At 44.0% G+C, this 25,171-nt stretch overlaps 1 protein-coding gene across 10 annotated transcripts in view; it reads left to right on the top strand.

Moving 5' to 3' along the window:
• tns1b (tensin 1b) overlaps positions 1 to 25,171 on the top strand; it is a 162,390-nt gene that overhangs the window by 38,958 nt on the left and 98,261 nt on the right. For all 10 annotated transcript variants that reach the window (XM_031875000.1, XM_031875006.1, XM_031875003.1 and 7 more), the window contains 2 exons: positions 11,203 to 11,317; positions 25,130 to 25,167. In XM_031875000.1, the coding sequence (XP_031730860.1) occupies positions 11,203 to 11,317; positions 25,130 to 25,167 (153 nt within the window). The remainder of the gene's footprint in view (positions 1 to 11,202; positions 11,318 to 25,129; positions 25,168 to 25,171) is intronic.

Below are 25,171 nucleotides of genomic sequence, written 5' to 3'. Positions count from 1 at the left end.
GGGGGGGGGAGTGCTGTCCTGTGTGTATGTTTATGCTTTTCAATGACTTCATTCAGACTGGAGGAAATCACTGAGACACAGATGGGGGAGGTCAGACAGACTGCTCGTGCTTGTCTGTCTCGTCTGTTATTAGTTGCTTGCTTGTGTGTCTGTCTGTTAGCCTGCCATTCAGTCCGTCCATTTACCCGTCTGTCAGTGCTGCTGCCTGTCTGTCTTTTAGTCTCTCGCCAACTCACACTGCAGCTAAAAGTGTCCCAGTGTCTGATTTTTTTTCCCACATGTAACCGGACTGACCGAAAGCAGTAAAAATCAAATTTAAATCATATTTTGAGTCAAAATAATCCAATAAATCAACTGTATTTGAGCAAAAAAGATGGAAAATATGCATTGAAATAGATGTGATGCTTTGTTTTTGCTGTCCGTGCTGTCCACTGTTTTAGATACCCTGGAATTTATCTTGACTGTTTTCTGTGAGGGAGTGAGCATGTGTACTTAGCACGTGCAAACACGGTTCCATGTGTACATGAGGTAATGCGTGAAGCGCTGAAAGTGAATGCCAGTGTAATCAGAGGTGAAATCAGCATGTGTGTCTCTATAAGTCTCTGCATGAGTCACAGCAGTTGAGGTAATACTTTTCGAGTTCTAAACTTAAGGAGAAAAACAGCCTCTTGGTTACCTTATTCTGCTGGAATGTCCGTCGTGAAGCCGAGTCTGGAGGGATTTATCTGCATGCTATAACATTACCTAACACACGCCGAAGCTGCTCAGCGGGAGCCGTTCGATTCTAAAACACTATGTATCCATTACGGTATTAACACTATCTCAACTTTGTGACTCAGCATTTGATAAATACCACTTTCCCAGAAGTATTTTCAAAGGCTGATTACTTGAGTAATGTTAGTGATAACCATGCATTTCATTTTTCAACTATGAATTTCACTTTCATGTCATTTTCAAGAAGTAGGTGCTTTCTTTTGGCCCATATCACTCGTTGCCAATCGTTGTTAGTTTTGCAGTGATTTATGTGTTGCCTCTGTCTTTGTGGTTTAAGGACACAAAAAACTAAAAGGAGCTTTAGTTACGTGACTGAAATTGCATTTACATTTCTCTCTTTAGATCACGTGTCAGGAAATGTAGCATGAAGTTAGTTACAAGAATGGATCTCAGTCAGTGTGATATCACCTTTCTTCCCCTATCTGCTTGTGTGGCTGTTTTGCTGCCTGTCGAGTACCCCGACCGGTCAGGTCTTCCCGTACAACTCAAACTGGAATACATGTTATCCCTGACTCCAGATTCACTTCCAGTCGACTTGCACATTAAATCACAGTCACCAATAAATAATCTCATTGTTTAGTGTAAAAGATATTTAAGATTATTTTCCCATTCCTCTTTGTTCTGTGTATACTGTTCAATGCTGCAGTCATGTCTTTGCCAGTGCAGGTTAAACATTATCATATTAACTTTTATGTTAACTAACAATGGCCTCACATAGTGACGGCCCCGCAGAGAATTATGACTGCTGCTGTACTGGGCCTTTCAGCGTCTTTTGTTAGTTTCAGCTCTGCTCTCTACTCACTTCAACCGGTTTTGTTGTTGCAGTAGGTGGAAGTTTTCTGCAAAAAAAACATATGCTACCTGTTCACTGCCAACAGTCAAACTTAGCGACCAGCTGGAAAAACACGGTGCATCATTTAGCAGCTAAATAGTCGGTGGAGACCAAAATAGAGCTAAAAGGAGAGGTAATATTGGACTAACATTTAACAGGTGGCCAGAAACACGACACCAAATGAATGCTAATTTTGCTTAAGGCTGGGCGATAAATGAACATGATGATTTATTGACTTTCAGTGGAATCATATCGTGATTAAATAATATATTAAGATATCCTGATATACAGTTACATGGCCTTTGCCCATGGGGCCCGGTCGGGCTCAGCCCGAATAAACACCATGGAGCAGCCACCCTGTGGACCCACCACCCGCAGGGACAAGCATCGGGGTCGGGTGCTATGCAGACCGGGCGGCGGGTCGGGCGGGAGGCCCGGGCATGCCGATCGCCGGCGGCATAGACTAGCTCTAGGGACGTGGAACGTCACCTCGCTAGCGGGGAAAGAGCCGGAGCTGGTGCAGGAGGTGGAGCGATACCAGCTAGAGATAGTTGGACTCACCTCCACACACAGCGTTGGCTCTGGAACCAAGCTCCTGGAGAGGGGTTGGACTTTGTCCTTTTCCGGAGTTGCCCAGGGTGAGAGGCGCCGGGCGGGAGTGGGGATACTCACGAGCCCCCGGCTGAGCGCCGCTGTGTTGGAGTTCTCCCCGGAGAGCGAGAGGGTCGCCTCCATGCGCCTTCGGGTTGCGGGGAGCAAGGCTCTGACTGTGGTTTGTGCTTATGCACCAAACAGCAGTTCAGAGTATCCGGCCTTCTTGGAGTCGGTGGGAGGGGTCCTGGAAAGGGCGCCGCCTACCGACTCCATAGTTCTCCTGGGGGACTTCAACGCTCACGTGGGCAATGACGGAGAAACCTGGCGGGGGGTGATTGGGAGGAACGGCTTGCCCGATCTGAACCCGAATGGTGTTTCGTTATTGGACTTCTGTGCTTGCCATGGTTTGGCCATAACGAACACTATGTTCGAACATAAGGTGGCTCATAAGTGTACCTGGTACCAGAACACCTTAGGCCGGAGATCAATGATCGACTTTGTAATCGTATCATTTGATCTGCGGCCGTATGTCTTGGACACTCGGGTGAAGAGAGGAGCAGAGCTGTCAACTGATCACCACCTGGTGGTGAGTTGGATCAGATGGCAGGGGAACCAGTTGGAAAGACCCGGCAAACCCAAACGTGTAGTGAGGGTGAACTGGGAACGTCTGGCGGAGGACCCTGTCCGGGAGGTCTTTAACTCCCACCTCCGGAAGAACTTCTCACACATCCCGAGGGAGGTTGGGGACACGGAATCCGAGTGGACCATGTTCAAAGCCTCTATTGTGGACGCGGCCGCTAGGAGCTGTGGCCGGAAGGTCATCGGTGCCTGTTGTGGTGGCAACCCGAGAACCCGGTGGTGGACACCGGAGGTGAGGGAAGCCGTCAAGCTGAAGAAGGAGACCTTCAAGGCCTGGTTGGCCCAGGGGTCTCCTTTGAGGAACTCCTAAACCCGACCAACATGTCCTCTGCAGAGGAGGCAGCGCCTGAGGACCTAGGGGGAGGCTCACTCATATCCCTGGCAGAGGTCGCCGAGGTAGTCAAAAAGCTCCTTGGTGGCATCCGGGGGTGGATGAGATCCGCCCTGAGATGCTGAAGGCGCTGGACATGGTTGGGCTGTCCTGGCTGACACGCCTCTTCAATGTCGCATGGGGGTCGGGATCAGTGCCCATGGAATGGCAGACCGGGGTGGTGGTTCCCATCTTCAAAAAGGGGGACCGGAGAGTGTGCTCGAATTACCGGGGTATCACACTACTCAGCCTCCCGGGGAAGGCTTATGCCAGGGTGCTGGAAAGGAGGCTCCGACCGCTTGTCGAACCTCAGATTCAAGAGGAGCAGTGCGGATTCCGTCCCGGCCGTGGAACAGTGGACCAGCTCTTTACCCTCGCAAGACTACTGGAGGGGTTCTGGGAGTTTGCCCAACCAGTCTACATGTGCTTTGTGGACTTGGAGAAGGCTTTCGACCGGGTCCCTCGGGGGGTCTTGTGGGGGGTGCTGCGGGAGTATGGGGTGCCGGACCCGTTACAACGGGCGATCCGGTCTCTGTACGGCTGCAGTAGGAGCTGTGTCCGCATTCTCGGCAATAAGTCAGACACGTTCCCAGTGGGTGTTGGCCTCCGCCAGGGCTGCCCTTTGTCACCGGTCCTGTTTGTGATTTTCATGGACAGGATATCTAGGCGCAGCCTGGGGGCGGAGAACGTCAGTCTCGGGGGTCTCGGGATCGCTTCTCTGCTATTTGCAGATGATGTGGTCCTGTTAGCCTCCTCGGATTGTGACCTCCAGCATTCACTGGGGCGGTTTGCAGCCGAGTGTGAAGCGGCGGGGATGAGAGTTAGCACCTCCAAATCTGAGGCCATGGTTCTCTGCCGGAAACCGGTGGATTGCTCCCTCCAGGTGGGGACGGAGTGCCTACCTCAAGCGAAGGAGTTCAAGTATCTCGGGGTCTTGTTCACGAGTGAGGGTAAGATGGAGCGGGAGATCGACAGACGGATCGGTGCAGCTGCAGCAGTAAAGCAGGCGCTGCACCGGACCGTCTTGGTGAAGAGGGAGCTGAGCCGGAAGGCAAAGCTCTCAATTTACCACTCGGTCTACGTTCCTACCCTCACCTATGGTCACGAACTCTGGGTCGTGACCGAAAGGACAAGGTCGCGGCTACAAGCGGCCGAAATGAGTTTCCTCCGTAGGGTGGCCGGGCTCAGCCTTAGAGATAGGGTAAGGAGCTCAGTCATCAGGAGGGAGCTTGGAGTAGAGCCGCTACTCCTTCGCGTCGAAAGGAGTCAGCTGAGGTCGTTCGGGCATCTAATTAGGATGCCTCCTGGACGCCTCCCACTGGAGGTTTTCCAGGCACGTCCAACTGGGAAGAGACCCCGGGGAAGACCAAGAACACGCTGGAGAGATTACATCTCCCAGCTGGCCTGGGAACACCTCGGGATCCCCCAGAATGAGCTGGAACATGTTGCCGGTGAGAGGGAGGTCTGGGTCGGCCTGCTTGACCTGCTGCCACCGCGACCCGACCCCGGATAAGCGGTGGAAAATGGATGGATGGATGGATATACAGTTACAATACACTCAGTTCAATGTGATCACAAACTGGACTCCAACTGGCAGCCTTCCAGTCACAAGCTGATCCAACCTTTAAGCTCCATTACCCCAGAATACAAGAGTGCACACAGCTCAGGACAGGCTTCTCTCTGCATAATAATGGTGCAGAATGGGTGTAAAGGTCCACTTGGAACCCACATATTGGTTAAAATAAATTGTCAGTAGTGTTTTCCAACAGTAGTGTGGATGATTTCTTTCCATCATTCATTTGTTCATTCAGCTTATTCAACTCCTGCGTTCCAACCCCTAAGAATCTATAATTTGTCTGTATAATTTCACTTGAAACTGTTACATTCACTTTGCTAAAATGTTCATGTAGACTATTTATTGACTCACCAGAACAGTGTGTGCTGGATGTCCAAATAAGCATTTGCAAAGACATTCACCATTTCAACTTTATAAAGTTTTCAGCTTGTTCCTCTGGCCCCCAAGTGGCCGAACAAATCAAATAATTCAGCTTCACATTGAGAGTGGGATTGCTGAGGCTGGCTGGATATTTTGAGTAGGGCTAAAGCTAAGGTAGGGCATTTCAGCACCTCCCTTGAAGGGTTCCTAGAATTCCTGTGAAATTAAAAATGACGGGGCAAAAATGCCTCTGATAATTAGAAGAAACCCTGCAGCCAGCTGTAGACGGGCCCAACCCAAACACACACACACCACTGTGTTGATAAAACCGGTACACAACTCAGCATTTTTAAAATGTGCTGGTTGAAGGATTCTTTCTCCTCTTTAAGGCATTTTAGCCTTTAGTGGGAAAAAAGTGTAAAAGGAGTGTGAGTTATTTGAAAGATGGCTGGCTATGTGCTCATATGTGTGTCTGTGCGTATTGATGTAAAAGTGTGTTCATCTGTGTGTGTGTGTGTGGTTGCATTTCATGCACGAGAGTGCCCGTTTTGCCTGTGCGTGCTAATGAGTGTGAGGCAGGAGATTATGCGTATGTCTCTAAGGGAACAGGATCTGTTCCCAGGAGCTGCAGTGCCTGAGCTGAGGGGGGGTATGTGTACACCCTGACCCCAGCTTTTCGGGGGTCCCGGTTGCCTGTCTGAAACCATTTCCTTCCTTTGTGGCCCATTTGAGAGCCCGAAGTGTGACGCGAATGTGAAGGACTGGGGCCATTTGCATGGGTCCTGCAACATGTTGAAACAGAAAATAATCAGCGAGGGCCGCATCTCTGGAAGAGCTGGCAGGGTTTGCCTTTAACTCTTTAATTCTGTGTTCCCCATACCTCTCCCTGTCACCCATGTCTCCCCAAGCGACTCCCCATATAGTCCAGCCCCCCCCCCCCCCACCCAAACAGTAAACAAACTCTGAGCGCTGGGTGCATTGCTAATGATGGGAAACAATTATGGGCTCACAAAAGGGAGCGTCCTGCTATATTGCTCTGTGCAGTATTTACATAGCATTTTCAGGTTAAATGACTGGAGCCTGGGTTTCTGGTTAGGGCAAGAGGACTGCCATAGACGGGCCCCGCTGAAGAGATCTTTCTTTTGTTTGGCTCTGTAAAGAACGATGTGTTGGGCTATGCCACTCCAGCCATATTGGGAATTTAAACCCTTAAAGTAGAGTGAATTTCAATTTGAGTGTCCTCATGCACAATATACCCCTCGAACCTCGTTTCACCAGTCCTACCCCCGGAAATAAGAGGATGACAAATGTGAAAACAAGACAAGTGGAATACCAGTAGTTGACTGGACCCCCCCTCCCTCCAGTGTCCGTCCTACTGGATAAGCTCTGGTGTTTGAATGGATAGAGGCTGGGAGAGTGTGAGAAGGCTCAGGAGTGGCCCAAGAGGCCGATGAATAGACTCCTAGATTGAGACATTCTGCCTGTTTAACACAGAACTGTACAGGTGCGAGGCAGAAAGTGAAAGCCTAAACGTCCTGCTTAGAATATGTTACTGGGTTAAAAGTATAATCAGGAAAATGTACTTTAACTTAAGGTTTTTAAAGCAAAAGTACTCAAAGTAGAAAAATGTCCCCTGTGACTATTACACTATTATCATTAGATTATTATTACTCATGCATTAATGTAAAAGCAGGATTTTACTGTGGAGCTAATTTTTGCACTATTTTGTATCAGACTTTTCCTGATGATTACTTTTTGCTTCATGGATTCATCTGCTGATTGTTTTCTCCACTAATTGATTGATTGGTTGGTTTGTTAAAATTACAAAAATAGTGAGTAATGCCGTCACAGTTACCCAGAGCCCAAAGAAGTAGAAAACATTTTCAAGTGAAATACAGTGATATACCTCAAATTTGTATACATTTTTCATGTACAATACTTGACATGACTAAGCCATTATGGAAAAAAGCCACATTGCTCACAAAATGATTAAGCAGCTGGTGTGTGAGAACCCTTAATAAATTACTATTGTGTGCCCAAAGGACCTTTATCATCATTCATTCGATGGAGAATTCCGCTGCCTTTGTATACATGTATGACATGTGCAGGAGCATAGAACGACATATCTGTACTCTTTGTAATTTGCTATTCTTTGGCATCTCTTCAGTATTTATTTACAAAATCAACATTGTTTCACAAGGCACAACAAACAAAAACGTGCAGTTAGTTCATATCCTATCCCACATCCCATATATCTATGTGGTAGTTGCATCCAAAACAGATTACTTTATTGCCGTCCAAAACTCCCATTCCTGATGACTGTTTTGGGTGATGTGGTTAGAGAGTAGACACTTTGACAAAAGCGATTAAAGAGGGTGTTTCTCTAACACCTGCCTGCGGCTGGGTCATATTCACTCGGCTCACAGCATTGAGTCCTTTTATGCTGACAGTTTTATACAGTTCTGTAAGTGAAACCAGAGGATTGTTTTCTGGTCAAAACACAGCTTGCGGCCTGTGTCATTGCAGAGGTATCGATTCCCACAAGTGGTGACACTTCGACAGAACTCTTTGAAGTCCCCGAAGAATTCTGAATGACAGACATACACTCGTCCAAAATCACAGCACACACTCAATAGTACCATTAAACCCACTTATCAACCCTTTCCAATCCCCTGAAATCCATATCCAGATTCCCAACCCAGCCGGTGCCAGCTGGAGCCTTGGCATGGCGGCGCCTTGGTTAACACCATGCATGGATGCCAGGCAGCAGAGACCTCCAGCCCTCCCCAGAAAAAGGCCCCTTTGCCAACATGGCACATCCATGGTCATTATTTCCGCCTAACCAGATTAAGCTAATCACGTTATGTAATGGTAAGGCGTAGCTGGGGGATGGAATGAATGCTCGGCTGTCCTGCTGTTGCCATGTGGCTCTGAAATACAAACACTGAACTGTCACATAGGGCTTGATAAACACCAGAGGCAATATCGGTCTGTTTGGGTTTCTAAACCTCCAAATGAGCTCATGAATTGTGGAAAACCACACATTTTGAGAATCTGTGATGCAATTATAGAGTATATATTATTCAGAGCACCATCCACTTTCAGAATCTGAATGCTTTTCAAAGATTTTAGACAGATTTCTGTCTACTTTCTGTTTCACATCTTCTTGCTAGAAGTCCATTTATTGTTGCTGACTTTTCCTCTAGTGCCACCATGAGGTTGTTGTTCAGTGACCTGTGTCACCACTCTTGGATGGCTTCCATGGTCCCCAGCTGTTAAATTCCAATGACTTTGGTGATCATTTAATTTTTCATGTAGTGCCATAAATAGGTCAGCATGTTTACTTGTCAGCTGCTTTAGTTTATGACCAAATGTCTGCAAAACGAATGACATTCCCATCAGTCTCAGCTGTCCTTGGTGTGTAGTGCTAACAAGCAAATGTTGCCAACACACTGAACGTGCTAAATAGCATTGTATTTGTTAGCATGTTAACATGCCGACATTAGCGTGAAGCTCAAAGTACCACTGTGCCCAAGAAAAGCTTAACAGCTGCTAGCGTGACTGTTTTCCAAGAACACTCATTGTGTCTGAAGTCCATTGTATTCGGCTGGGAACTTCTTTTATCTTAAAACACTGTCTAAACACTCTTTTTTATTCCTCGTCCCAGGTCACACCTTTCTGCTAGTTCGTTTTATTGGTTATTTTCAGAGACCTCCATTCTGAAAACAAAAGGAGTGTGACTGCAGGTACATGTTTGGTATTGCCAATGAAAGACACTATGAGTTGCATTATGGGAAGTGTAGGAGACATTTGTGTCTCAGCCTCTGCAGCATACATTTGTTACATTTTGTTTTACAAATTCCCCAACTGTATGGAAATGCTGCCCTTAATTGCTTGAGTATCCTCTTTTAAAGGATCTGTGTTGGTGGGGGTGTGTTTAAGGTGCTGGTGAGATGTTGAAACATGATCCAGAAAGTCCAGGAATCTGTGGATTTAAAGGTTTATCCGATACCAAAACATCAGTTTAAAATACTATGAGGAAAGATTTTGCAACTTCTGTAAATGATCTTGTCGACTATCATATTTACCTTGTGTCGTGACAGTCACCAGATAGAAAAGGTTTCAGGTGAATCTACCGGAACTGTGCGCTTGCACCTTATTGATTGGCCAATAGGAGCCTTAGGAAGTCGCATTGCATTGAGGCAAGAGTTGATCCGGGGTTAACTCATCTGTTTGTCTAAACATGGCCACAGTAGCTACTATGGATTCCCCTCCACCTCCTTGTGCTTCTCCAGTCTTCTCTGGAGGAGCTTCCACAAGTCTGAGTACTACTTCCCATGACCAGTTAACATTATTGTTATAGATACATTATACAGTATGATAAGATGTAGAATATCACAACATTTGATGTGTAATGAGACTGCTTCTCCCACATCTGGATCCATATGAAGATCTCAATATGAAGGCTATGTATTAACTGGATCCCGCACTGCCTGGAAATCAGACATCATGGGAAACAGATGAGGCTTTCCTTTTGCTAAGTCAGTTCCTTCTACTAATAACAGAGGAGAGGACAGTCAGTGAATAGAGGACTGAGGAAAGCCCAACAGTCTGGTTTATCATTCAAGTGTTAGGTCTGCACTGTGATTGCACACCCAAGCTGCTTTTCCAACACGTTGCCTTTTAGGATTAATGAGTAGAGGGAAGAAAACGTGTCATTCGTGGTTATAAATTACTGGTAAGTTATTGTGGTTCTTAGACTGGGAATTCTCACAGCACAGGGTTTTCCTTGCTATGCTTTGGTACGCTGTGGTCTCCATATATGAAAATTCCTGAGTAGTCTCCTAATATGCCCACCACATGGCTACTTTTAGCCCTGTCCAGCGTGCACACACACCTAATGGAAGCCTCATGGTTGGATGCTAAACTGACACATCCTGCCTTGAAAACACATTTTCTCTTAAATCCCCGTATAGACCATATTTACTTTAAGGGTGCATTGAAATGCATTGGGAGGCTCCGTAATGTTGCCCCCGTCTCTTCTGGTGTTATTGATATCACTGTGTTCTTTAACTGTGACAGTCGAGCCAAAGGCAAACAATCTCTAATGGCCTGGCAGTGTTATTCTATTCTTCGTCTCATTAACGCTGACTCTGTTAATTGGTTAATTGTAGGTTACAATAAAGTACTTCTACAACATAATAACGATACTATTCAAATTTGGCAAGGTTGTGTGACTTACTGGGGGATCATTGGGCCACTATTCCCATAGGGCTGAACCTCAAAGTATAAAATGGGGGCCAGCTGAACAAATACCACACATAAATTATGTCACTTTTCCCCATGGTCAGGGGAAAAGTTTCTCATAAAGACACGGCAGGGTACAAAGCTTGACATTTGTGATTGCTCTCTAGCATTGCTGAATGCCAGGTTTTCAAAGCAGACAGGAAAAGGGCCGTGGGGGGTGGGAGGGGGGTTTACAGTAGAGGAAAAACAGCAGGCTGCAGACAGACACAGAGGGATGTTTAATGGGGTGGGGAGCACTGTCAGGGAGTTTCTCCAGAGTTGCGTAACACACCTGCACGGAGGGAAATGAGATGTCAGGACAAAAGTTGGGAAGGGGAGGAAAGAGGAGGGTAAAAGACAGAAGGGAAATAACAGATTAGAGAATAGACTGTCTATTTTTTTTTTTCTCATTTTTGTTCTGCCAACTTAAGCCCCAACAACCTTACTTCCTGGGTGGATTTCTAGAGGACCTTTTGACCATTTCATGTAACGCTTAACCGCTGAAAGAAGTTAAGATGCGGACAAAGGGTCACATCTGAGATGAATGTGAGAATGAATGTATGTGTTTCATTGCCAAATATTCATATTGCAAATTAACTAAGAATGTCTTTTTTGCAAGACACCTGCATTTAGAAACAAAGAAAAAAAAGACACATGAAAGGTCCAAAACGACCCAACCCACCTGGACTCATTGAAGTCCCATCAGGTTGCAACATTCCAACACTAACATTCCACATCTTTTGTCTTTTGTTGTTGCTTACTTATCTGCAGCCGGACGAGTTGGAGGCTCTTCATTCCCATACGTTCCGGGTGAAGACTTTCAAGAAGGCCAAGCACTGCAGCGTTTGTAAACAGACCATCAGCCAAGACGGACTCATCTGCCGAGGTCAGTCACCTGTTTTCGAAACTCTGATCTCTTGGACTAACTATATAGCAACCGTTTTTTGGGGGGGATTCCAGACACAGCTTGAAAATCCTGTTTTTGCTGACCTCTAGTGTCTTCATTTTCACCTTGCCACACTGATGTACAGGTGTAATCCAAGACACAGTGACATCACAGTTGTGTGTGGTTATGGGGGCCAGAGAGCGCCTGCTCAGAGGTGAAACTTTCAATCAAAGAGGGCAGCAAAACACTACTTTTTATCGTGGTGTTAAGATCAGGCAGAAACCTCCGGTTCTGCCGAGTGAAGCCGATGTGCAAGTGTCTTAAAACTTGCATTCTCTCTACTAACCAGCAGGGGACGACTCCTCTGGTTGCAAAAATAAGTCCAATTGTATACGCTACGGAGACGCTACGTCTCACTTGATATATTACCTCAATAAACATTGTAAACATAAGTTTATGGTCTCAATCTCTAGTTTTAAGTCTTCTTCAATACAGCATGATGTTCATTTAGCAAATGATTGTCCACTTAGAGTCAAATAGACCATAAAGCAGAGTATGGGGCTTACTTTGATTGACAGGTCGCTGCCGCTACCAGAGCCGTATCCGGCGTCACTACGTCCCTCCTACTCATTCCAAATATTTTAACTTCCGTTCATCGTACTCACCATACTCAAGGCTTCTTAACGGCAGTAACTGCAATAACTGCTCCAACTTGCTGGGACAATGAAGGCAATATCTGTTACTGCGGCCATCAGTGGTCTAAATCAGGGGTCATCTGAGGTTACCTGGGGTCGTCTCTGTGTCAGGGTTTATTCAGTTAAGTGACAGAGGAGGGGAAAAGAAGCCTCAGGAAGGTTAAAGGTTAACAGCTTCTCACTTTCCTTAATGGTGTTTACTAAAGAGGCAGTGTGGTTGATGATGATGATGATGAGGGATTTGCTTGGTTTGATTGATGCAATTAACTCCAATAGGATAGAATTGGGTGCATGTTTAGGTTTGTCTGTGTTGCTTTAATTAATGGACGAAGACGTCATGGTTCCTGAACAAATGTTGCTTTCTGTTGAACGTAAATTCACAGGGGTCCCAGTATCAAGCAGTATTTCATACTGTTTTTATTTTTTTAGTCTATGCAATTGCCAGTTGGGTGAGATTGAAGTATAATGTGAAACAACAAACAATTCCAGGAAAGTAACTGAGATTCAATACTAGACTTTAATATGGCCACCATTTTCCAAACAGTCTCCATGCAGTAAACCTTTCCCAGCTGGTGCTCCAAGTGGGTTAAAACAAAATCGGAGAATATGTGACCCCGGTCTGCTCACCCCATCATGGTGTAGTGGAAATGTCTGTTTTCAGACAGATAACGCAGAGTGAAACCATGCGGAAATGTCTGGATGTTTGGTTTGGCACACCAACATACTCAGCCTGCAGCTTCCCAAACAACAGGACGGGTAGATGTTTGACCGGCACTGCTTAGAAAAACAAGAGCATTCTCTGCATATTGCTAACATTTTGGACATAAAAGGCCATTTTGTTCTTGCGCCGTACTATGTGTAGGCCCGTCCTAGGAAAGGTGTCCATTTGACAGCTATCAATGAAATGATTCAACACACCGATCATGATGACCATTATCAAGCATGGTTCCATCTGCTCTTGCTATATGGTTCATATACTCTTCATTTGTCTTTTACCTTAAAGTATAATCCTTTTCAGGAACGCACTCGTTCACAACCACACTGTTGCACATTCATACCCAAAAGTTTCTCAGTGCAACCTCAGTCTGGTGTGGTGGCCACTGATTTGAGTATATGGGGTTTATGTGCCTTGCTCAAGGGCACCTAAGAGATGGTAATGAGGGATAGGCGAGTGTTTCCATTTTATTTTTTCACGCAGATTTATCCTGCTGGTCCGGGAATCAAACCGACAGCCTCTCTGTCACAAACCTGCCTCCCAAACCTCTAGACCCTTTTAAAGGAGACATATGATGCTAATTTTCAGGTTCATACTTGTATTTAAGGTTTCTACTAGAACATGTTTACATGCTTTAATCTTCAAAAAAAATAATATATATATATACTTACTGTCTGCCTGAGTATACCTGTATTCATTCTCTTTTTGAAACACTCTGTTTTAGGGCCTGTCTCTTTAAGCCCCCATTCCAAAAAATGCCCAGTCTGCTCTGATTGGTCAGTGTTTCCGGTCTCCTGCATCGGAGCTCAGCAGCACTTCTACCAGTGATTGTGTAGTTGTGACATCACAACCTTTCTGAATACGGGCAGTATGTATTCCTCTGTGGATAGTACTTATAAAGCACCTAAAGTCCTACTTTCTACAATATTAGACCTCCTGAGGAATATTGCTGTGCAGCAGTTGCAATACAAATTTGGAAGTGTGCAAATATAAAAAAATGTGGATATCAAATCTATGATATTGCACATTATATCCTATTATGTCACTTAAGTAGCCTTTGTTTCTGAACTGAGTTAAGTTCTAACCTGGGTTTTTCCATCATGTGGCTGCATGCCATTCTTAAGAAATTGCAGGTTAATATCGTAATGACAGATGATGTGTTGTTACTGTCTCCAGGGACATACACTGTGCTATACATACATTTCATCCAGTGAATACATTTGAAGTGTAATACAAGGGAAAAAAAGATGGCCACATTTGGATATCACTGAGTCCATTGCATAGTACAAAGCTTGTGGTTTGAATCTCCGATTGTCTGAGAAAAGTGCAAAGTGACTGACTGCCGCCGTCGACTCCCTCTTGTTCTACTGCTGCAAAGAAGGCTTATGAAATGAAAGCAGTTCACCACCTGCATTTACTCTGCATTTTACTCTGTGATCTACGTGGTGAGTCCAGATGTTCTTGTTGTTGTACATTGGGATGTGTATGTCATTAACTTTTTACGTCTTTGTTTTCCATGCTCAGTGTACTACAGACGTATTTTGCAGAAGAATATTTGTATCTGGTGTAACATCTGAAGTGGCTTTACCATTATAAAGAGAGTACCTGTCCTTCAGCCTCTTAGTAAAAGAACCACAGATTAAATAGTGTGTGTACCATACTGTGTTATGAGCAGTATTTATACCTGGAAACTGGATGAAAATAAATAATAACCTCCCATACATACTAAATAGTAATATTTAAATAAAAAAATAATCGCTGCATTTTTGAAGTGATGAACAATAAACAACAATGAAAAAGTTTCCATTTCTTACGCCAAAAAGGGTGCATTAAAATGTATATTTCAGTTCCAGAAATTGCACAGACTGTTGCTATCACTCAGTTGTGTGTGCAGACAGTCTCTTAATAAATGTTCTCATAAAATGACACAAGAAGGCACCTGGGGCCATTATTTGTGGAACTGATTTATAGGGGAAATAAACCTCTGTGACAAGGCTGCATTTAAGTCTATTCTGATTTAATTGACCCCGGTTTGCTTTTCTCTCCCTCGTCATGTCTGGGTTTGGTCATGTGTACGAGCAAATGGTGTGTGTCTGTGTGTGTGTGTGTGTGTGTGTGTGTGTGTGTGTGTGTGTGTGTGAGAGCTGGATTTATGAGGACAACACAAAATTTGAACAGAGTCAGGCTAGCTGTTTCTAGTGTTGTGCTAGCTAAGCTAAGCTAAGCTAACCAGCCGATGGCCGTAGCTTCATATCCAAGGGAATGGACATGAGAATTGTATTGATTTTCTCATCTAACTCCACCAGAAAGTGAACAAGCCTATGTCCAAAAATGTAAAGTATTTGTTTTGGCATCTGACTGCTGTAAAATCGAGGACAAATAAAGTTTATATACGAAGCACTGAAATACTACGGCCATTCAACATTTAACTAAATCTAAGCGATAGATAAATGTGAGGAAGCGTTCTTCCCTGACAGGATCCCTCCGCTCCCTCAGTCGTACAGCACCTCCCATCTGCTGCTCTTGTTTACTAACATTCTCCAGTCACATGGTCTCGTAATGACACAAGCACTTGCACTTCCTCTCTCTTTACTGGTTGCCAGGATACAAGGTGTTAGTTACTTTAACAATAGCGTGTTGACGCAGGTCAGGGCCACAGTTTTCCAGTGGGGGGAAAAGAAAAAGGGTATTTTTGTGTGTGCCCTGAGGGCAGGAACTGGCTTTTATAGTCATTCACTGTAATGCAGGTTAAATGAATGGTTTGTGTGCAGGGGGGCAAGTCAATGGAGTGCTGTTGTGCCCTTAAAAGGAAAAGAGAATGAGAATTTGGCCATAGATGATTTAATATTTGGTATAGTTTAGGAGGAAAGCCTCATTTCTCTGTTCATAATCATTTGGGTTTGTCCCCCCGAAACTGAAGGGAAACACTAACATATGGAATCAGTTTCCCTTCTTCTTCTCACAGCTGCTGCATGCAGCGTTTGCAAAGGCATCACACAGTGAACGGCCATTAATCAAACCGCCTTCAAAACAAATCTACAAAGATTTTTTTTCTGTGAAGGGTGTAGCACTCGTGCTCTGGGGTAGGACTGCTTTGTCTGGAGGCGACCACACCGTCGTCCCTTTGGGGAACCACTTCCAACGCGGGTCCTCAAAGACTGGCCGGAGACACACACACACACACACACACACACACACACACACACCGCAGCGGCAGGTGCGTGTGTTTGTGAGGGAGAGTGAAGGTTATCATAGCTCTGTTCTTGGACTGCTGAGCTCATACAGCTGGTATGCAGCAAATCTCACTGAGGGTTAAAACACACATGCAGAACTGCTTTCATATCATGCATCGATGTCCTTAAGTTGTGAAAACATTGTGTTACTACAAGCATATAGAAATAGTAACACAGTCTGTCCGGTTCATATCACCCACATGCACAAACATTTATAAAAAAGAGTATATGTACAGTACATGGACCCATGGCAATTAACTTAATCCCCACTGCTGTTGTGTCTCGCTTGGTGTCGCTCCTCGCTTAGGCAGAAGTCATTAGTCTAATAAGAGAAGCAGATGGATGAGGATGATGGATAGTTGCCGTCTCCCAGTCTAACATCATTATCGTAATCGACTAAACTGACCAGACAATGAAATTCCATGAGCCTCGGTCCACTTCGTCACAGTGAACGGTGGAGACATTTGTGCTGATTTGGAGAAACTGGAAATTCAGTTTCTTCTTCGAGCATGCTCGAAAACTTTACACGACCTACCTGCTGAACAACTGTTCATGCACACATCTGTGTCAAACACACATGGGACTTGCAGTAGGTTTAAACAATTCTAACACAGTCCCCTCCATGGCAGCTCCAGAAGTTAACGCAGTTAGGGCGCCACCTGTTGGATGAGTTGAAACATTGCAATGAACTGGAGTTTAGTGTGCAGTAAGACTATTGAATCAGATTGAATCTATTGTTCATTATTCTACATGTCTATGTCCAAGGCAAATGTCGGCGTCCATCCTTCTGTGTTTTTGTTTGTTGGTGTTTGTTGCACTTTATCCGTACAGCAATCGTAATAGTAGCAATATGTAGACAGTATGTAACTGCGATCTACCGGAGTTTAAACTCCAAATTATAGAACAATTTTCATACACAGACTTTTTCCATGTTGTGCATGTCATTTTTGAGATAGAGTTACTTCTTGAGGTTCAAAGGTTATTCAGTGGGAGAAGGTCTGTTTAGTGGCTGTTCTGGAGCTTTTGATCATATCGCATGATTTTCATCATCAGGTGAAGATGAGAACATCTACTGGTATTAATCAAACAGCTGTTTATCATCTCTAAGCATATTCAACATCTACAGTTCCATGACAACTGGGACAGAGCAACTATCAGTATATTGATTCATGATAAGTACGCGCTGCAGATGATGTGATCAAACTTCTATGTGATGCTTTCTACACTTTAGGAAGGAAAGATGAGGACTGGATGAACAGAACTATATCTCATACTGTAGAACTTAACAAGCTGCTATTTGTCTCCTGTAGCTTGTGTAACAGCCACCAGAAGGCAGCGGAGTCCTTTGTTTTTAATACCTTCATCCATCTGTGCGCCTACATCTGCTGCTGACTTACAGTGTACATTTCTAAATCGTTCAGCACAAACCTCACGGTAATTTGCTGTGTTTTTTTTCGGTAACTGCAGCTTGAATCAAGGGAAACAGCTGTTTCAACCAAACAAAGTCGCACTGAAACCCACGGCGAATGGGAAAAAAGGGACAGAAAAAGAAACAAACAGAAGTTGTGTTTTGTCAGGTCGAAGCAAACAAATGACAGAGATCACAGAAGGATTCCATGGGAAACTCTCACTCGGGATTCAATCTGCTGTCCTGCGATGCGTTCGGGGAATCTCCCATGTTGGGAAAGCCTTTAGCAGCTGGATGAAGGTGGGGCTCTACCCACAGAAACCCAACACTGGCAGGGATTTTCGTTGGGAAAATGTGTGGCCTGAATGATGACATCCCATGTGTAAGTCCGATGATGGATCGGGATGACTGTGTGTCAATAATTACTAACATTAATACAGCAGAGAGCGCACAGAAAAAAACACAACAGAGTATTAGAGAGAGACAGAGAGAGAGAGAGAGAGCGTGCAGGCACATGAAACTTATTTTTCAGCTGTTTAGAAGAGAGGTTTAATCACTAGAGGTCATTAGTTGGTTCACAGGCACTTTTGTGGAACAGCTGAGTACCTCTAATAAGGCTGGCTGTCTCAGAGGATATATTACATGACCTGAAAGCTGGGGTAAATATAGATACTGTATACATAGTATATATATATACACACACACACACATGTATATCCATAAATGATTACACTTTCATCAGACAGATACTAAACTGACACCTCAGATGCCTCTTAAAATAAAGGGTTCCTCCTGAAGGAGACATCTTTTGAAGAACCCTATTTTGAAGAACCCTATTTTTCAAGGGGAAGTAAGAGTTCTTTAAGGATTGTAGAAAGCATGGGTGTTAAAAGATCCTCCCAACCACGCCCCCAAAAACTTTAATTTTAAACCATGACTGTTGTTGCGCTGCACCATACCAACCACGGCCCTTCGAGATTGGTAAATGAGATGTATTTGGAACCAGGCTAACCTGATGGGTGAAGAACGATCTCAGGGAACTAGGAGGGCTCTTGGTAGAACCTCCTGTATGGGTTCTAGATGAAGCCCTAGGTATATTAGATGGTTGCTGGAGTGGTTCTAGGTAGCACCCTGGCAAACGGGAAGGTTTCTGAATAACATCTTTTGAATGCAGCACATGAGAATTGGTCATCAACAGCTGCTGTGCTTTATACTCTACTTCCTGTTTACGTCACTGACGGGAACCCTAGTGTGGGAATCTGGAAATGTATTCATCCCTTGAATAAAAGCAAAACAACATGACACATAATATAACACCATGAATGTTATCTTTTTTTGTGTACACTTCACTATTTCAACATCTTAAAATCTGTCCATATAATTCACACATCCATGACAGCACATGCACAAAAAACATTCAAACAGACAAATGAAACAAACAAAACACAAAGCATGTATAGCATTGACTCAAGTACACAAGTTACTCTGTTGTTTTCCTCTATAGAAACATGAGTAGTACCACTGACGTACAAAAAGCCATGAGATGGTTTTAGGTAGCTATTAAAGATACATACACAGTAATGCTCTTATTCAAACACACACACTGGCTTGTGTATTGTGAGAAATTTGGTTATCAGGTTTATAACCTGTAAATGGATTTTAATTATAGTCATTAAATAACAAGATTAAAGAGTTAAGTAGGAAGTAAACCCATGCTGATTATACGTTTTGGGAAAGTAGCATTGAACTGGTGCAAGTTATGTAAGGATGGGGATTGTGGAAAAACAATACTATATTAAAATATAATAACAGTAATTATAATTGATTTTGGCCTTTGCTTTTAGTTTTTGTAGCTTATCATAAGCACCATTTTATTTATTTCCACTTCATCACACATTAGGTGGGAGAAAAAAAGAGTTGGTACTGTATGTGTCGGTACGCAGGAGTGACGTACTGTGTATGTTAGTACACTGTGTGTACACGTGTTGGTGCTCACATGTTTGTGATTGTGCATGAGAAAGAGAGGGAAAGGAGAGGGATGGAGGGAGTGAGGGGGGGGGGAGGAAATTCTCCAGCCCTGCCCTCCGATTGTGTTCAGTGTTAGAAAGGGTCCAGCCCAGCCCTGTGGGAGTATACGCTCATTCCAAGGGACCAGGGGAAGGAAATCACCCAGCCTCAGTCACACACACACACACCCTCCTCTATCATTTCCCCCCTCCTCCCTCCCGCCTATGCTGTACAGCATACCACAGACCCAGAGTCAGATAGCAACTTAATGTTCCAGTCCTCATCATCTCCTCATTTCGACCACCTCCCTGCCCTGCTGTCCTCTCATTAGCTTAATGATTAATGTCAGCAGTAGTTGCACCCCCCCCACTCTGTTATTCATCCTTTCCCATCTTTTGTCCAACATCTTCTCTTCTTCCTGGCATCGCCTTTTTCTCTCCTCATCTTCTCCCCCCCTCTTCCCCCCCCTTTCTCTCCCGTCCCTCCACCAGGAACATTTCTGCTCTGTTTATTCTCCGAAGCTGCGACTTCCTAACAAGGTAAAGCCTACCCCGAGGCTCTCTGGGCCGGGGCGCTTTTCACACCCAATATGGAAGTCCTGCTTCTTCCATTGTGGCCCACGAGGCCTGTTGTTAACTGGGGACTCACGTGCTGGGAACGGCGCTGGACGTTGTCCTGGCGGATAGGCACATTTTCTTTTCATGCTTATCGAGCAAATCGACCAAGTGTGTTTGAATGTCACGTCTGTGAGAGCATTCCATGTGACTCAGGTGCGTCAAAAAGACTTGGTGCTGGCCTCAGTGTGCTTTCTCTCTCTCGCTACGTCTTGATTGGACAAAAGAGAATCATAAATGTGTTGGACAATACTTCTGCGCATGGGACAACCCCATCAGGACTTCACGTGGAGGGCAAAGACAGTTTAAAAAAACAAAAGTGTTTGACTCCTGTTCTCAGTGTTAAAACAATTCGTCTGTTAACGGTTTTGATAAATAATAATCGTTTAAGCAGGAATGGCGTTGGAACCACATCTGACCGATCAAGCTTTTGAAGACGTCATCATGCGCTCTTGTGATGGCTCTTTTTCACTATTTTGTTACATTTTATAGACTAAATGATGAATAAGCTGTTTGATGAATCCAAAAACATGATGGACAAAATATGGAAAATCTAGATTGAAAACCGTAGTTGGAGCCCAGATTGAATGCTTATATGTTCCTCTGTGAATTGAGAAAATGCTCCGTCTTGGGATAATCAACAATTGATGAGAATTGTGAGGCCAAGTGGTTACAGGGCATGCCGCATAACCGCAAGGTCTCAGATTCGGTTGCGGCTTTTGGACCTTTGTTGCGTGTCATACCTCTCTCTCTCTCTCCCATTTCGACACTGTCCTCTGTCTATTAAAGGTGAAAAATGCAAAAGAAGTTCCTGCATTGAGAGTATATTGTTCCAAACCGAGTAGAATGTGTTTCATTATGTTTGTCTATGTCTGGACTCAGTCCGTGCCCTGTGACACACTATTTACACGTTGTATAACAGATCTCCATTCGGTTTGACCCTGGGAACTCGAGCACTTTTGGAAAACTTGGAAATGTGTATCCCGGTAGGACTTCATGCGCCACCCACATTTGAAGGCCTCTAATTTAGAAGTCAAACTGACTTTCAAATGTTACCCCCCAAGTGCAAATATAGTCCTGCGTGTGCTGAAATAGAAACTAACTGCACCATGATGTAATTACACATTTGGCTCTGAAAAGGAAGCTTCTCACTTGTCCTAGTTTCAGTATGTCCACACTCCTCGTCTCCCAGTTAATTTTCTTTTCATCTTACGTACATGTAACAGTCAACATCATTTTGTTTTCAGGCCTGATATGGTACATGAGGAGCTTTACTTATGACATGTCAATACCTACAAATACAAATCTCCTCAAAATGAGTGGGTGATGTTGGTGTGACTGTGGGAAGAAAAAGCAAATAAAAGTCTGCTGGATAAGATTGAAGGCCCTGTAGCTGTTGGTTGACCCCCAAGCCGCTCTGAACACTTAACCTTTGACCCTGAACAACGCAAAGAGCTGTTTGTGGTTTCTAAGAAGCTATAAAGTTAGTTCAGCAATATTAAAAGGGCAAGTCCATAAAAAACACATATTAAAAGTTAAGAACAAATAAAAACCAAGACTTTGACAAACACAAGTCTATAAATAAGTGTTCATAAAGATTCAGCTAACCATATAAACTCATCAGACCAGTCAGTCTGATGTCTTGGAGCATCAACTCAAGCCTTCAATTTATTATAAGGTTAAGATGTTAAACTCCTATTGGTTTTAAACATTCTTTGTTTATCGGCTTGTCATGTTAGCACTGTTGATAGCTGGTGCACCTCAAAGCTGCACATGACTTCTGGTCCAGGTTGTTGCCATTCTTATATTGAAGAAGTTGTACCAAGCAGTCAGTCAAAACAATACAAGTATAAGTGCCAAAATTCGGTTAAAATTGAACTCAGATATCAGCCATAGACTGTGTTTAAGAGATGGACGTAGTCGAAGTGACACACACTGCTATGTAAACTATTGGCTTGAATCCTCAAGTTCGACATTTTAGCCGTCGCCATCTTGTTTTTTGGCCTTGTGACACAAAACGACAGACGACTCCCAGACTGGACAAAACCGTGGTAGCGACACCGTCAATCACAAGGTAGCCACACCCTAGCATACCCTGCTTTGTTGTCTACTTTACTCTAAATGGGACCATCATTGAAAAGGACTTGAAACTAGTGATTGAGACCATAAACTCATGTTTACAATGTTTACTGAGGCAATAAATCAAGTGATAAGTATGGTCATTTTCTCATAGACTTCTACACAATCTGACTTCTTTATGCAACCAGAGGAGCCATTAGACAAAATTAAAGTTTAGGCCCTTCCGCAATGACTTCACTTTTCAAAACCGGAGGTTGCCTCCTGATATCAGCTCAATGAGAAGCACTGAGGAAAGCACAAATTTGACCGCTTCGACCATTTGTGTTAATTCGCCCCAAACAGCCAATGAACCGACTGCACAGATGTTAGCTGCGAGCTAGCTGGCAACAGCCGCACTGACTGTGTGTGGGATCGAGCCTGTGTATTTGTGTTTCAGCTCAGCCCCTCTCTCTCCCGTTTCCTCTCGTCCCTGTACGTTGATGAAGCACGCTCATAAAAGCCCCAGTATAAGCATGATTTGTTTCTGCTCAAGTTGAAACATTTTCAGCTCACGTGGACGCGTCTTCCCCAGGCAAATTCGTGTCTAACTGCGGCTTTTCATTGACTTTGTAAACAATCGTGCCTTGAGAGGATGGAAATTTCATTATGCACACCAGAGCACATGGTGTTGACGAACAAAGGACTGTGTTTGAGAAATATCTTGTGCGATTAAGGGACATACATCAGAGAGTACAGAGGGTGTCAGAAGCACACTGTATATCTGAGGCAACAAAGAAAACCGGGAGTATAGGGTACAGAAAACAAACGACACGACCTCCACTCTCACACAATGTGAGGACTGGCCCGCTCCCAAATTCATATCAATGACTTAACAGCTAATCACAATAGATATTACACTTGCTTTGAAAAATGTGGCTGGAGACAGGAAGAATAACTCATTACATAAGGTGTAGGGTGTTCCAGTAAAAGCATACAAACTTCTCCTTTATTTGGAAAGCTTACGCCTCGGCACACTGAGCTGTGTTTTGATTTTCTGTCCTTCGAGGGGCTCTAACAATTTATGAGCTGCTGGTCCAGGTGCTCTCCCCCATTGACCCGTATTTGTAGATCCAGCGGGAGCCCAGAGAAAGGGCTCGGGGGCAGAAGGGAAGCTGCGGAAAATGTGTTAAAATTCAATAGTGGAACAATGTCTTTTATCTTTTTTGATTGTGTGCTAGATTTTTGTGAATTCCTTTCAACTCTGAATCCCACATAACATTGGGGATCGTCATTACGGAAGAACTTAACCATTTTGGTTCGCTCTTATTGCTCTCACCAGTGTTGTTTCCACCCAATGGAAGCAGCTAAACCTATTGTATACTTCCTGCTTGCCACCAAACAGCAGACAGACAAAATTACCAACTAGCTGGTGAACATTTAGCAACCGAAGAGCCAGATATTTTTCTCAAAAGTTAATGGTGTCCAAAACAAATCTATTGAGCCACTATTGGACTTGACTTAACCTGACTGTTATGCTTACAGATTGTCTCCACTGCTTTCAAGTATCCCAAAAATTATTTATTAAAGTTTTGAATCCTGCAATGTTCACCTGACTCCATTAGGTTGTTGTGTTTTTTGTCATGCTAGCAACAGTGTTGGTTGATTGGTCAGTCCACCACTTTGGTCCAGAATGAAATATCTCATTAAATATGGGATGGATTGCCGTGATTTAGTGCAGATTTGTTACAGATAGTTAAAGTTACAATCTCGAAGATCTCCGTTTGGTTCTCTTTGGCGGCACATATAGTGAGTGATGAGCTGTACTTGCAGGTTTCATAGCTTATGGCCACAATCACCCAGTTTATAATACTGCAAAAGCATGGGCTTTCATCAGTTGGCCATACGCTCAATCACCATTTAAGGTCCCCAATTCAAATAACTTTGGTGATCAACCGACTGTCCATCTAGCGCCACCAGCAGGCCGAAGATTTAAATGTTCCAGTGAAATATGTCCACATCTATAGCAGCTTAGGAACAACATTTAGTTTAGACATCCATGGACCCTAGAGGATGTAATGACTCTGGTGAGCCCCTACATTTGTCACATCTTTGATCATTAGTGAAATGTCACGACAACTATTGATGGATTGACATGAAATTCGGTTTGACATTTCAATCAGCCTCAGTTGCAGCGTAGTGCTAATTAGCAATGTTGGCATGCTAACAAGCTACGATGCTGACCATGGTAAAAATGACACATCAGCCTGTTACCATTTGTTTTATTGTGAGCATGCCTCTTCAAGAGACAGTGACATTGTAGGTTAGAATTGTATTATCATTTTTGCCTCACAAGTATCCAGCAGGAAATATAAAATCGTCTTGCCACGGGACAGACCTTTGTCACAATGTCGGAATCAAAGGTTGAAGGTGGATCGTTGTACATGTGAGTAAGAGAGACAGGCAAAATATCATAAATTATTCACTGGATTGATATTCGGTTAGTCCGTAAATGTAAAGCGCTGTGGAAAGTTATGTTTTTTTTTTGCTGTTGAGTTTCATTTGTAGTGTCTCGATAAGCATCTCTCTGGAACATCTGTGCAGCTGTCTGTGAAGCTCTGCTCTGGTGTGGTGAATACAAAATGTCCAAGCTTGTCATTCATGAGAGCAGTGCCAGTAGAAAGACCCACATGTCAGCATTGAGTTTACCTTCATGTGTTATGTTCGACTCCGCTGATCACAATCTTAAAGTGAATTAAACCAAACAACACGGACGTCAGGTCTTTTAAAGCGTATCGGCGTCTTCCAGAAGAACGATTTAAGCCTTTGATAGGGAGCCAGTGTGCAAAGAACACAGAGCTAACAATGGGCAGTATTAGCCTGCTAACAACAGATGATATTTGACTTTGACCACAGAACAAACACTGTGGAATTTGAACCAACCTCTTGCTTTTTCATACCTCCTTGACGACTGCTCAATGTCACGATTCGTGCTGGACCACAGTGGTTGGATTGGTCCACAATGTTTTGGAGATTTCTATGAGCTCTGAAGTTAATTCATTTTCTATTTCTCTGTTTTCTCTAGTGTGCCGAATAGCATGCCATAAGAAATGTGAAGTCAAGGTAA

Source organism: Anarrhichthys ocellatus, unplaced genomic scaffold (genome assembly GCF_004355925.1).
Source record: "Anarrhichthys ocellatus isolate YVR2014 unplaced genomic scaffold, GSC_Weel_1.0 scaffold86, whole genome shotgun sequence".
NCBI classification, from domain to species: domain Eukaryota; kingdom Metazoa; phylum Chordata; class Actinopteri; order Perciformes; family Anarhichadidae; genus Anarrhichthys; species Anarrhichthys ocellatus.
The sequence above is the reverse complement of the archived record's forward strand: the minus strand, read 5'-3'. Positions and strand labels throughout refer to the sequence as shown.